This window comes from Fopius arisanus, unplaced genomic scaffold (genome assembly GCF_000806365.1).
Source record: "Fopius arisanus strain USDA-PBARC FA_bdor unplaced genomic scaffold, ASM80636v1 scaffold00099, whole genome shotgun sequence".
Lineage (NCBI taxonomy): Eukaryota > Metazoa > Arthropoda > Insecta > Hymenoptera > Braconidae > Fopius > Fopius arisanus.
The window spans coordinates 346900-361243 of NW_011887838.1; the positions used below are offsets into that span (position 1 = coordinate 346900).

The 14344-nt window shown below is 39.6% G+C and overlaps 1 protein-coding gene across 3 annotated transcripts in view; it reads left to right on the forward strand.

The window, feature by feature from the left end:
• The window catches only part of LOC105271021 (putative gamma-glutamylcyclotransferase CG2811), a 52619-nt gene that overhangs the window by 7546 nt on the left and 30729 nt on the right, over nt 1-14344 (forward strand). For all 3 annotated transcript variants that reach the window (XM_011312319.1, XM_011312318.1, XM_011312320.1), the window contains 2 exons: nt 12318-12548; nt 12643-12783. In XM_011312319.1, the coding sequence (XP_011310621.1) occupies nt 12339-12548; nt 12643-12783 (351 nt within the window). In that variant the 5' untranslated portion in view covers nt 12318-12338. The remainder of the gene's footprint in view (nt 1-12317; nt 12549-12642; nt 12784-14344) is intronic.

The following is a 14344-nucleotide window of genomic DNA, read 5'->3' on the forward strand; positions in this document are numbered from 1 at the left end:
TGACACAAGACGATGGCAGTCCGGCAGGAATGGTGAAACAAAAAGGAATTAATACTGTTATTGTTAGAAGAAAGCTGAGCAACGATGACAAATTGAAACTCCTGGAGAAGCTGATAGAAGTGCGAATACATGAACAGTGTCGTATAAATTACAGTGTGCCTAGAAAAATGATTGGCACAGGATTATCATCAGCACCACCACCACCAGTTCCAATGGAGGGAGCGTTTGATTTTAATTACAGGGAGACCGAATGTTAGACTTTTGGAGGACAGTGACGATTGTCAATTTTCTATGAAGGAATTACTTGACAAAATGGAAGGATAAATACCATCGCCGCATACGTGAAAACAAAAACTAGTGAATAAATATCATGATGATATTTTAATCATTGAGGAAGTAGGAAAACCTCATGTACGAGTTTTCGTAACACGAGCCACAAGGTTTTGATTGATTCTTGGTATCAAAAAGCGGCCATGAATGCAACAGAAAAGCGGATGGAAATAGTCTCTGCTGTAGCTGACATCATCAAAGAAGATATTAGGAGCAAAGTGTATGCGACTTCATCATATGCAGCACCGGAGAAATTATTCAACAATGTTGAGGAGCATATTCCTGAGACTCTGCAGTTCTTTCTCAGCCAAGTTATGCTAAGAGCGAAGAAAAATTAGGAAAAAACGTAACAGCGTCGCTCATGCCATAATCTCAATTGTACGTTTACGGGCCTTCATTTAATCGCTCCAATTTGCGACATGTGTACATTTTTTACGGAAGTTTGGTTTACATTTGATCATTGACGTTCTTAATAGCTTGGGGTTGAGTGTCTCATATACCAATGTTAGCTTGTATAAACCTTTGGTTATTATGAGCAACGATAAGAAAATCATATGAAGATGCCCACATTCAGCATGTGTTCGACAATGCCGACCATAATGTCTGTAGTCTTAATGGTTTTAACACTTTTCACTTTACGAGAGGGATTTGCTGTGTCACGCTGAAGTTTGGAGTGAGCCACCAAGGACGCATCTGGAAGTTGGCATGCCTACCAAAGGTTGGAGAATTAGCGTCGAAAATCAATATACCAGTGATATCGTGTATGGAGATCAAATTGGTCTCAAATTGATTACATGTCTGGATGTGACTGGCCTTCACCTGGGGCAACGATCACAATTGCCAATTGCATATGCAGTTCATATTTTAGCGAGATCATTGGATATTCCCAATATTGCTAGTTGGCGAGGCTATATTGAGTTTCTCAGGTGTTCTGTTTGCCTTTCGTGACGTTGCCACTATCGAAAATGGATACCATCTACACTGTCCTACATTCTGCTGCTGTAGAGTGTCTATGTCTCAATCAGAAAACTGCTTTTGTGATCTTCGATCAACACTTCTACATCAAAGCGCGAGAAATTGTTGCAAATGACAATAATCTGCTGACAGATGTAGTTGTGAGATTGGGTGGCTCTCATCTCTTGATATCATTCCTTGGATGTATTGGAACAATCATGGATGGCAGCAATTTGGTCATGCAGTTCGTTGAAGCATAGCAATTGGGAAACTAGTCGCTTCATCTCCAATGTGTGCGAGATATGCTGCCTCTGTTTCATACTACTGGCCCCTTGGCTTACGCTAAACCTGCTGAAATATATCTCTAGAACATGTCACAATTACAAAGCAGGATGATTCCAGATGAGTACAATAAGTTTTGTAAGGGATTCCGCAGAAATCCCTTAAACAGTATGTAGAGGTAAGGCACGCGAGAGGGACGTCGCGTCGTCGGGGATTTTCATTTATGGTTAGTAAGTTTCGGTTTCAGGTGGAAGGCCCTACGGGGATTGCCAAAGGCGCGAGTGGCAAATTTTAATTACCTACGGTCCAGTTCGAGAAATAAGGGCTCCGTCAGATCAATCTGGGGGAATTAAAAGGGAAAAGCGATGTAAAACATGCCCCACCCAGACATTCATCCCTTTCCAATTTGAATTCAGTTGCCGCGCGCGAGCGAAAATAAATGTTGCGCACTATAGGCGCACGTAGTTGTGGGGGTGTTTTTTATGGAAATTACGGAGAGTTTTCGCAGAGGAGAGACGGTTTTTGTGTGTGGAAGTGTTCCTAGGACACCCCCAACCACACCGAGCCTAACCGAGAGGAATTTTGACGCGCAGGGGCTTCGTGGCGGGTCACGGAAGGTTTGGTGTTGGGTGCTTTTTCCTCTCACGTTCGGTTATTGTCTTTTTGGGGGGATTTTCCGCGTAACTAGAAAGGATTGCTCTGTGCGGGAGAGCTGAAAATAATGGCTTAATTGGGAATATCCTCTCCGGTTGTTTTTTTGCCAAAAACGCCATGCCGCGGGTCAGAAAATTCCACAGAGAACACCGTATTCCCACTGTCGCGTTCTTAGAGATGTAAAATGGCCACCCCGCGTACGCCAAAATTCGGAAATTAAAAATAAAGGGAGTCGTGTTTGAACTGTCGGCCGAGGAGCACCTCCCGGGGCTCCCTTCCGAGATTTTTATTTCTTTTTGTTTCCTGGGGGCATGGGGGGGATTCATCAGTGAATTAGCGGTTTTGGTGTGATTGCCCCGTTTGCGTTCGTGTCTTTTTTCCCTTGTTTACAGGCCATGCGGATGCACACCGCCGCGAGAAATGTGCCTATCCTCTCGTTTACCCTTTTTGGGCGAAACCCTGTGGCTGTATGATTATTTTTCTCTCGAGTGAATTGACGCGATCTGGTTAGCGTATAGCGGTGAGCCGTATACCGAGTTAGTAGGAATGTCGTGGCACCTATGAGCCTCTCTCGTCGCGGAAAATACGTTATTTTCCGCTGTTTTCGTTCGGGAATCTGTTTTCCTTTGCGCGCCACGCCGCCGGCGGATATTCCCGGTGCTTTAGATGCCATGTGCGACTCGAGTGTTTATGCTCAACTTATGTTGCGCCCAGGGCCGTCGCGGAGTGCCCGAGTGCCCGTGGTGATCCATTTTGTTTCTTTTCTCGGCGGGGAAAACATCGCGTTCTCCCTCGTAGAGTCGCGGTGCGAGAGTTTACCTGGGCCGAGAGTGATCGTGTTTTTTTTTGTTGTAAGAAATTAGGGAGGGCCCGTAGGGCCGCGTTCGCGATATTGTGTCTCTCTCGGTGCCCTGCACAACTCGCGCTTGACCCTTGTTATTTTTTTTCGGCCCTATTTTCATTACGTTCATTGTCCTACTATTTGATCTACCCTCTTTCCGCTCTATTCCTTTCGACCTTTCTTTTGTTTTCTGTTTCTATTTCCACCTCTATGATCCTGTACAAACTTCATACGTTTTCGGAACTTTAACTGTTGATTCGATTTACTGATTCGAGTTTCGTTATTTTCCGTTTTAGTTTAAGCTCCACAACCTCACCCCTGAGCAGCGCGGGAAAGCACCACCTTGCCTCCGATCATTCTGATTTTAATTTACGTTTCTGGTTTCGTTTCTGGGGACTAGGTTCCGTTTCGGTTTTAACCCGGTTTGCTGCTTCCGAGGAGCAACTGGCGCACATATAAGGTTTTCTTTTGGATCGGGGGCGGGAGGGCGGATAACGTCCGGTTTTCCTTATTGGAAAATTGGCCACGTTACAGTTTACAACGCAGGTTCGCCATTCGACGAAATGACAAAAAATGGGCTGGGATATAGACAGACATAACGGTGTAACGAACACTTACGCGTACCATGAAAATTTCTGGAGGTCTGACTCAAGGGCGAGGAATGAACAAAGACGGAGTGATAGCCAGGTGGATACTTGCCATGCCGATTACCTTTGAGGTGATGGATTGCTTCGAATTATTCTCTGGAGTCAAATCGGCCAGTGGTGAACAGCACACGGACCTGAGACCAACAAGTATTAAACGTCATACAGAATACAGCTTGAAATTCATCGAGTGGCTGACTCTGCACGATAGCTTTGAAGCAACTGAACCCAATAGGTTGGTGTCCATCGCAGATGGAATGTGGGATGTACCTGACGTGAATTCTGATGGGGCCATTGACAGTGGTACAGCTTCAATGAATTCAATGATTGGACTGTATGCCATAGACGTCAAATTGAAGTGTTCAACACGACTGAAAAACATTGCAACAAAAAAACGTGGGCTTCTCATCGACAACCAAGTTGTAACAGTTAATACCTTGCTGCTCTTTCAATGAATCACAGCTGTCACTAAAAATAACAGTGATCTAGCTACTATGTCTTTACATTATCAACTGGCACCATTTCCTCTTTCATTATTAGACGATTAGGGTCTCATGAGATATTCAGCTAAGTCAGATCTGTGTAAAACTTTCACATGTCGCTTTCGGACTGGCATTAACTTGGCTGATTATAAAATAATCATCGACGGAGGTTTCCTGCTTCATAAAGTAGTTTGGCCTCTTGGCGGCACGTACCAACAATTCTTACAACTTTATCAAGATTACATCATCCGAAACCATCATGTGAATGCGATTGTTGTTTTTGATGGGTATAAGGAAAGCAACGTGGAAATGAAATCTTATGAGAGATTTCGACGTTCGACGTTTTACAAGGCCTCAGAAGTTATTTTTGAGAAGGAAACGGCTGCCAACTTGACTCAATCAAAGTTCTTGTCCAATGCTAAAAATAAGGACAGCTTGATTAATTTTCTTAAAATTTAACTAATGAGTGCTGGGAAGAATTGTGGAAGAATTCCTTGAAGACTCTGATCATTTGATTGCAACAATAGCTGTCGAGCAATTCAATTTTCATGAAAAAGTTCTAGTGGTTGGGCAAGATGTTAACCTGCTGGTGCTATTAACTAACTACTCAACTCTGGAGCACCAACACCTCCAGGAAACAATACTTTTCTGCCATGCTTTCACTGGGTGTGACACTACGAATTCTATCAGTGGAGGGGGAAAAATGTCTTGTTGGAATATCCTGCAAAAGCGAAAACAGTTATCGAACGATGCCGCTGTTTTCAACAACCGAAATTCTACAAGAAATGACCTGAAGGAAGTAACAGAACGGGTGCTCTGTATCGTGCCAAGGAGAGAGAAACCTCTATCGATAACTATCGATATGAAAGTTTCCTTGTTTCCACTGCACGGGCCAGAACACGGATTAATTTATCCAGTCTCCCACCAACCGCTGGAGCTACTGCAGAGCATGGTGACCATGTTTACCTTCGGTTTCAGCAATGGCTAGGGAATATTCGGCTCAATCCGAATGACTAGGGTTGGGAATCAATAGATCACATCTTCTGCCCTATCATGACGAAGAAACCAGCTGCTCCAGAGACTATCTTGAAAATGATATCGTGTTTTTGTGAAGGAAGCTGCACAGCTCGATGTGGATGCAGAAAAGCCGGACTCAAGTGCTCCATCATATGCTCAGGATTTCATGGGAATGCCTGTCTAAATTTAGGGGAAGTCGACATACCCAGTGGGACATTGGAGAGTGTTGAGTTTAGACTAGTTTAAATTCAATTCATACTTCGCGCCTATTAATATTGGCAACACTTAATTTCACTTTATTTTTCATTCTATTATTTTGGCCAAATCTTTTGCCTCACCTCTCACTCACTCTGCTTGTAATATCCGCTTTATACATACGCTTTATTGAACATTAAATTCTAATCCAATTATAATTAATCTCGTGCTGTTAATCATTTCACCATACCTGGCTACCTGCACTCTGCTCCTCCTAGTTTAACAGAGAGTTTGAAGGATTCTGCTGATGAATTTCTGGAGCAATTCGAATCCATCATTGGTACATGCATGGGGGTAATTTTTAATGACATCGAAAAGGAGCTATCGACTCAGCCTCCACAGGACTAGAGTTTATCCATATCTGACAAGGAAAACGTAGACGCACCGAGTTGTGGGGTTACTGCTCCTAGCAAACCATGGTTTCAATAGATGTCAAGGCTTTCATTCCTGAATATATTCTTCCTAAGTAAATTATTTGAATAATCATATCCAGTTCATATAAATGTACTAACAGATTAAACAGTTCAATTTATCTTTCCATCTGTTACAGCTGCTATGCACATTCTCTAAACCGCCTCTAAACATGACTACAGTAGAATAAAACCACGATAACCTTCTCCGGCTAGATTATCGCAATACTTTAAACTTATCAAATCATTTTAAAACGCATTTCTTTGTTAATTACATGTTGCGTATATATAAATTGTTCATTTTGTATGGTTCCTCAATCATCACCCAGAAGTTACTACAGATATCCATGTTAGTATCATTTGTCACGTAGAATTAAATGCATTCCTATTGTTACTCGGTATATAAATTCAAAAAATAAAAATAATTTTTTTTTTATGAGCGAGAATTTTAATAAGCATTAGTTCAAACCTACTGCACATCGCATTTTATTGTTTATTTATAAAAATAAATAGAATAGTATAAAGTATTGAGACTAATTAACATTGATACGATGACTGAATGAAATAACGAAACTAGTGTTTAAATATTACGACATTACTTATGCAGAAGTGCCAATAAATAATGTTCTATTCCTATTCCACTAGTTAATTTTCACTTCCTAACAAATAATTGAAGGGTTCATAATGGGTATAATCAAAAAATTATGATATAAATATTTACGATAGCGCGAAACGTTCACTCAAATTCTTTGCGCATGGCACGTGTTGGATTGAGGTGCGCGCGCAAAGAAGTGGTGGGCCATAAAATGTAGATTGTAGAAATGTAGAATTAATGAGGTTACGGAACTTGAGTATTTTTCTAGATTATAATTATACGAAGTGGAGCATGATTTTATGGTCCACATTTATAATTAAATTTACGCGCTACATGCCAATATTTTTTTCTTTGAAATTAGATGAGCTCAATAGCTGTAGTTGACATTCTTGGCGTTAAGCGCACAAAAGTCAACAGTTTTTAATTAATTTATTTATGTTCCCGGTCGAATTGTGCATAAACATTTTGATATCTTGTTCATGGCACTTTTATGTATCTACTGATATAATTTTAACGGCTAAATTGACTGGACTAGGTATCGATGGCTCCTGACTCCCTCTCCACGACTTAGCATCCTGAGCGGCACAGGCCTTCCCCCTTCCATGTTGTTCGTCATCGGCATTAGCCTTTCGCGGATAGTTTTTGGTCATTAGATCCTCCGCTAATTACGGATTTATAGATTTTATCCATTTTATGATATTGGATTATGGTATTAAATAAGCAAACACATTTATTAACTTTCTGAAATAATTTTTAATTTTTCATGTCTCTAAGACTTGGCAGACAGAAGGCACTTCACAGAATGAATATCTGCAAGAGACTAAAGACCTATTATAAGTTAGACCCTGTTGCGCCGAAGAGGGCAATATCATTTCAACCCTCTAAAATATTCCCTTTTTCCTGTTTCTGATCCCTTTTGGTCATCAGATTCTATTTTGGAAATATCCAAATGTTATAAAAACTGAGGAAGGACTGTGGGCATTTCCCTTCCTTTTACAACCAAGGGAAATCCAAAAGAATGTCACTATAAACTATCCTTACTTAAATGATACAATAAAACTTAGAATGAGTGGATTTTGTACGGGGAAATCCGCTAAAATCAACATACGTTTTATGGATTTTATAGATTTATGGATTTTGTGTTGTCGCGAGGAGGAGGTCCAACCCCACTCGTCCTGTCCCTCCGTATTGTTGTTTACGGATACTTTTCGGATATTTAAGATTTCGGATTTTGAGTGCATGACCAACCTCGGGTACGAAAGCACTCCACCTGCGTATTCTCTTTAGGTTCTTTTGTTTTTGGTTTGCTTTTGGTCCACAAAAAGCTAGGTAGCGTCCATTAATTCGATTAGGAAATTAGGATGCGATTATGGGAACGGGCGAGGGCAATAACTATCCCCGATCTCCGGGACAAAATAAGGGAAAAGTGTTACAGTTTTCAAATTTTTCTTCCAAATTATTGAACTGATCAATTTAAAAAAGTATAATGATTGCGCCTTTTATCTTTTTTCAACTATGTGCAAAGTTTCATCACGATAAGAGCATTTTTGTACATTTTTCTACGATTATGTAAATTTCCCACAAGAACACGAATAATACCTTTTTTTCAAAAAAAATTGTCAGTCTAGAGAGCTCGGTGATAGAAGTGAAGCTTCATTTCATGGATCTCGAAGGGTACTTGAAATGAAAATACTCACCCTAGGCAGCAAGTTTTATCAGATAGAAATATTTCTCCGATAACAGTAGCCACAATTCATTATTCTGGATTTTTTTGGGAGTCTTCGGTTAATGAAAAAAGATAGCTGATGTTTTCACCTCCATTTATAAAAAATTTATTCATTCACTCCCATACTTTCATGTTCAAGTAATGATACAATTGGTTTGTGGTATGAAAAATATGAACTGCACACTCGTGATTATACATTATTTCAATATCGTGAGAAAATTGCATCTATTGTCCTGTCTGATCTGGTTGTTGAGTCTGTGGGATTATTATTCATTTTTTTTTATTAAATTCACTTTCTAAAAATTGTAGAAGTGGTTGAGCTTCTTCCAAGGCAAAATTGACATTAAAGTTACCCTTTAAAATCATCGGAATAGTATGCAAATCTTCTCCTAATTCTGCTGCACCAGAGGGAGCATATGGCAGTAATGCTCTATGTATGAATTTTATTATGTCTTTAATTCTCTGGGTCGGAGTGATGTAGAGAACAATTATTTGAAGCAGGAATGGGCAACCTCTGCTCTGAGAGCAACTTGTGCTCCCGACCTCTATTAGTACATAAGAAAGGGTAGACGAAAGCCCATTGTGTCAGCTAATGGGCCTTTATGGCCTAGGTCGTAAAGGCCCTTCTCCTCGGCTGAAATCGACCGAAGTGGGGGTAACACTTAAAAAAAGGAAAAGAGGAGCAATGTCGCCGAAGAAAAGGAAAGGCGGAGAAATGAGTCAAAAATGGAAAATGTGAAATTTTCTTCACCGTGATATTTTTATTTATTTTGAAAGAAGACGTTATAAATAAAATGTAAAAACCGCATGTTTAATTTCAGAGGCAAAGAACAAATTCCACAATGTCATGTTGCAGTTATCCCGCAATTATTTATTCAAGAAATAGAATTGATTGGAATAAAAAATGGTAATTGAAGAACATTTGCAAAAAATATTATTATCAAAAAATGTTCATTTTTTGTATTCAGAATCAACATCAGCCGTTAAAAGCTGCAAGGTTTGGTAGTTTTTCTTTGACATATTTTTCGGTAAGGTTGCTATTGGACCAAAAATTTAAAAAGCAAGTTAAAAGATGTCAACAATTCGGGAAGCTGCATTTTAAGAGTAATTTCATGTTTATTTCAATGCGTAATAGTTATTTTCATATTCAGAAAAGTTTTTAGCCATGTGTGGATTTGGAAATTTCTTTTTTTATTAATCGCAGCGGCCATTTTCCCCAGTTTACCATTTGGCAGAGGCGTCGTGGGATGCTCCCCAATATAGTGACTGTAAGACCCCTCACTACTGTCCCCACCATGGTCGTGCTAGGACCTTTATAATTAGCATAGTTATAAACTTTATTGGGTTCCTAACGCGAGTTTATGACTCTGCTCCGAGCTACCTGGAGGTTGCCCATCCCTGATTTGGAATGTTACGTCCCTATAGATGTCGAGAAGTTAGGATTTTAATAGATCGACACCTTTGAGAGATAACTCCGGTTGTCAGTGGATAGCTATATTCCTTAAGTAGGTTCCAATAATCAAGGCCACTATGCGTGGCTGATCAATTAAGACACGAGTTGATTTAACTAAAATTGTAACAGTTTTATTCACATTTAAACTTCACTTAATTACACTTGGTTTCACAATTCTCGTTAAACTAGCTTATACAAAGCGCGATTTACTAGTTTATATGATTACGAACACTTTGAATTAAAGAAATCCTTTTGACTTACTTTTAGTGAAATATGGTGACTTGGATTTGAAGAGAAGATTATTAAATCTTCAGAGTTGAGTCAGAGTTAGAACTTGACTGTGTCGGAATTGAATTAGAAATAAAAGTGATCTAAAGGACTGTTGGGAGAGAGTTTATCGGGTTGAATCTACATATGTGGAAAATGCTGTGGGAGACTCGCGAGGGCGTGCGCACCCTCTGTTAGACGATAAGATTGGCTGAATGAAGGTGGTAGGGAGACGAGACGGTTGACTTTGGGTCAGCTTTCGTGTTGGAGGGTTGTGATTGGAGTTTTGGTGATTAAAATGCAGCTGCGTTTTTAGCTTTGGGGAAAATTCTGATCCCACGGATTGTTGAGATTCGAGAGGGTTTCTTTAGAATTTATGGTACTTTAGGATTTCCGGGGTTCGCCATGTTCCGATAACTTTTTAGAGATTTGAAAATTATCTGGTTTTTTTAATAGTTTTCGGTGCTTTTAACGATGTACGGATGTAAAAGGGAAATTCTGTTTTTCGTTTCTGGAATATTTATTATGCACGTGTGCATTAAGGTCATTTAAAATCTAGTCTTTTCCCACGAAAAAATATGTTTGATGTTTCGAATTTCTAAAATAACGATTTTCGATAATTTAGTAATTGATGAAATTAAAAATAAGATATTTGTTAATTTTGGGACTTATGTACTAAGTGTCGGTAAGGTTCGACAGTCGATTAAATAAGGTAGAAAAAATTGCTAGCGCCATCGTAGGGCATATGGTAGGGACGTAACAGGAGCATCGATATTCCACGTGTCCATGTACCTGCATGACTATGACTAATGTGGTTTTATCACTTACCGCTTTGAAGAATCTCAACGTGATTTTCAGAATCATGCCTCATGGTTCTCATGTAATTCATTTGGTGAATAGTTATGGGTTTTATATGTCAAATTTCACAAATCACCACATCGAAATTTTGTATTTTTGGAATAGCTTTATACCGAATTCAAGGCTTCTGGATTTACACTAACGGTAATCACACATCCGTTGTGAAGCTTATTCGGTAAGCGTACAGTTGAGAGATGAAGTGCACAATTGCGATCGTTTTTTCGGACTTACGGGAGGTCTAAGAAACAAATCGATTCTCATAGGTTTCTGTCGAAATTGAATTTTTGTGGGATAAGTCTATTTTCCATGCAAATAAAGTGAAATATCAAAGTTTCTGGTAAATGTATGGTTAAGGTCCACCACAAAACAAAAATCATTGAAACGTGGATTTCTTTGAATAAAAACCATTCCTATCCTGTCAGTCGTCAAGAACAAGACGAAAGAAGAGAGACAAAAAAAAAGAGGGAAATACATCGATAAATAGTCCTGAGGTAAACTCTGTTGTCCCTGAAAAGTGAGTGAGATTTAATTCAATATTTCAATAGCTACAGAAGGGTGTGGATAAGTCACCCGTGGTGTTCGTTTAGCGATGGTAGATGGTCGGGAGAGGTGAATTCAGAGTTTTAGTGAAGTGCTCAGGACTATTAGATAACTTCATCTTTCTGTGTGTCCATTGTCCTTAAATGTGCTAACATGTGGTGTGTTTGTCGCCGACAAGTCGCCACGTCCTCGCCGTGGCCCTGGATAATGCAGAGAGCGGTGTATTGAACGTCATATCTCCCGCACTAATTGTTTCCGGATAAAAAGGTGACCAGATCCTTAATCAGGTTACGGACACCCATCCGACCAAATAAAGAACATCCAGAATGGTTTGGTGGACTTGAACTAGACATTTACCAAAGCTACTGACATTTCATTTGGTCCATTCATTTTAATCATCGGAAGTTCGATTTCATTATTACATTGGTCAAGTTGTTCACAGAGCAAAGTGGATTTCGTGGAATTAAACGGAAGTAGGTGCCTTGAAGAGGCATACAAGGAAAGAAATATTTAATAGAATTCATAAAATAAAGAATGAGAATTAAAAACAATGATTCAAGTATAAATTTCACGCTGCCTGACTAGATCGTGTGAAGCGTGCTTCCAGCCGATTTAATGAAAAAAATGCGGTCTCGCGCTTGATGTAACAATACCCATTCATACAGATAGGATCATCAATAAGATTTCTGCGCATTGTATGACACTCTGCGTCAATTGTGATGAAAATTATGAGATTGAAAAAAAAAAAATGCAAAAACACCGCTTCCCTTGGTAGCTGAAAGAAATTTTGGGCCATTTTCATGTCGTCAATTTTTGTTTCTAAACCAAACGAAAATATGGGAAAAAATTTATGAACCGGAGTATGCGTCGAGAAGCGTTTCCATTGCCGTTAACCCGCTTGACACTGTTGTGTCCAGTAGGCATCAATTTTTTTTTGCACGGCTTTGTTATGATTTTCGCTGATAATGATGATTACACTCACTCGTGTCGTTTGAATTTTTTTTTTAAGGTCAGTGAGGAGTCGCCCGACATGTACGAGAGTTTGTTTAGAAGTCCACTGAAACGCGTGTTCGTCTATGGTACTTTGAAGTCTGGGCAACCGAATCATGAGCTCCTTATCAGTAGCTCAAATGGTTATGCAAAATTTATCGGTATTGGCAAAACACTAAATAAATATCCGCTGGTGATTGCTTCTAAGTACAACATTCCCTTCTTATTAAAGCAACCAGGGGTGGGACATGTAAGTACATCTACATATTCCGCGAGATGATCTGTACACTTTATGTTGTAATATATGCATTGAGTAATTATTTAATTTTGGTGTTATTCTTCAGCAAGTTCTTGGAGAAGTTTACGATGTAGATTCGAAAATGATGGACAAACTAGACGAACTTGAAGAACATCCGCGCTTCTATTTGAGAACTGAAGAAGATATCATAATGGCTAAGGATAGCAAAGACGTCAACGTTGAAAAGGTATTTCGGATGTCAAAATTGATCCCTTTTTTAGCGAGGATATGCACTACCCGAACGGTTAAAAGTGATTTGGGTAAATGTCCATAAAGATCCGCTCAGCTTTAATTAAAAAATTTTTTTGGACATATTTTTTGGGACCCTAGAAACTGTTTCCCGCAATCCACAAATGTCGCAAATGATCCTGGACGATCATTTCCCAAGATTAGATTAGATTAGATTAATAAACGCGGAGGATCGGACTGGCCTCTCCAATGCTACCGAACTCAAGTTAGAGTTATTGTAGCTTCGCTTTTTTGAGGTTCGTATTATATGTCCAGCTCCGCCTTCTTTGCCAGTCTTAACAAATCTGTTGCCTCCTTGCTCGCGACTTGACTAGTGGTGGAGAAAGCAGTGTCCCACCAACGTAGTCTCATCGCTGCTAATGCCGGACGGTCGCACGGGATGTGTAAACTTTCCCTTTTTTTTTCAGTGCAGAATCTGCATTTGCATCCCAGCAAGCGTCCGGTATAAGATAGCCCAGGCACTTTTACTGTGATGCAAGTTGATCTGAACGATTTCGATCGACTCGCGAGCCATTGAAGGGCTCACTTGTCTTCCTCGGTCGCTCCTTGTCCCTCAGTGCGGTTCTTTTCGAGCATCTTGATCGACGCTCTTTGAGTCCCGCAATGAGAACATCATTTCACAAAATGTTACAAAATTATCTTCTCAAGATCTTCAATCAAAAATTATCTTCCAATGATCTTCGAGGAAAATTTTCTTTAGAAGATCTTGGAAAAAAATTGTGTTCCGAAGATCTTTTTAAAAAAATCTGCGAAAGATCTTCGAAAATTATCTCTTAGAGAGTTTTCAATTGTTTCTAGTAGGCTTTGTCTTCTAAAGAGGGGTGGATTCGTGGACGAGAACACCAATTATCAAAGCTGGAATCGTCTCAACAAACTAACCTCAATTCGAAAATTTGTAAGAAAAGGAATTCCTGTAGGAAAATTAAAGTTTAGTCAAAAATATGCTCACCAGTTGCACCATTGAGAATAAAATTCAGTATAAGAGTAAAAGATATTGCCAATCCCGAGAAATAATACATGATAATGATAATCGCTGTTATTCTATATAATAACCAATAGGCATAATTAAAGACGTAAAAAGAAGGCATTGACGCCAAGTTAACCATGAAATAATAAGTCTTAAAGATTAGAGAAAAAAAAGGGAGACTGGGTTGAACGAAAATTCCCAGAAATTAATTGTATGTTGTGATCCAGACAAGAAAGGTAGGAAACTGCACAATATTCTAGGCAAGACGGGTGAGAGAGATAGCGTGAGGTTCAACCGAGAGAGAGAGTCCGCTGCCTACTTTATTGGGTTTTCCGAGCTCACCGAAGCAATCATAGGACGGACCCAGCTATCTCTTCATTTTTCGCTATCCCTTTTCGTCTGTTCTGTTACCTTTTAGACAGGTTGTGTGATTTTCGCTCGGTAATGCAATCATAAGTTTGCGGAAGTGAGCTTCGCGAGTTTCGGAGATTCCAACCATAAAAATTTAATTAGCGAAAAGATCGTGGTGCCA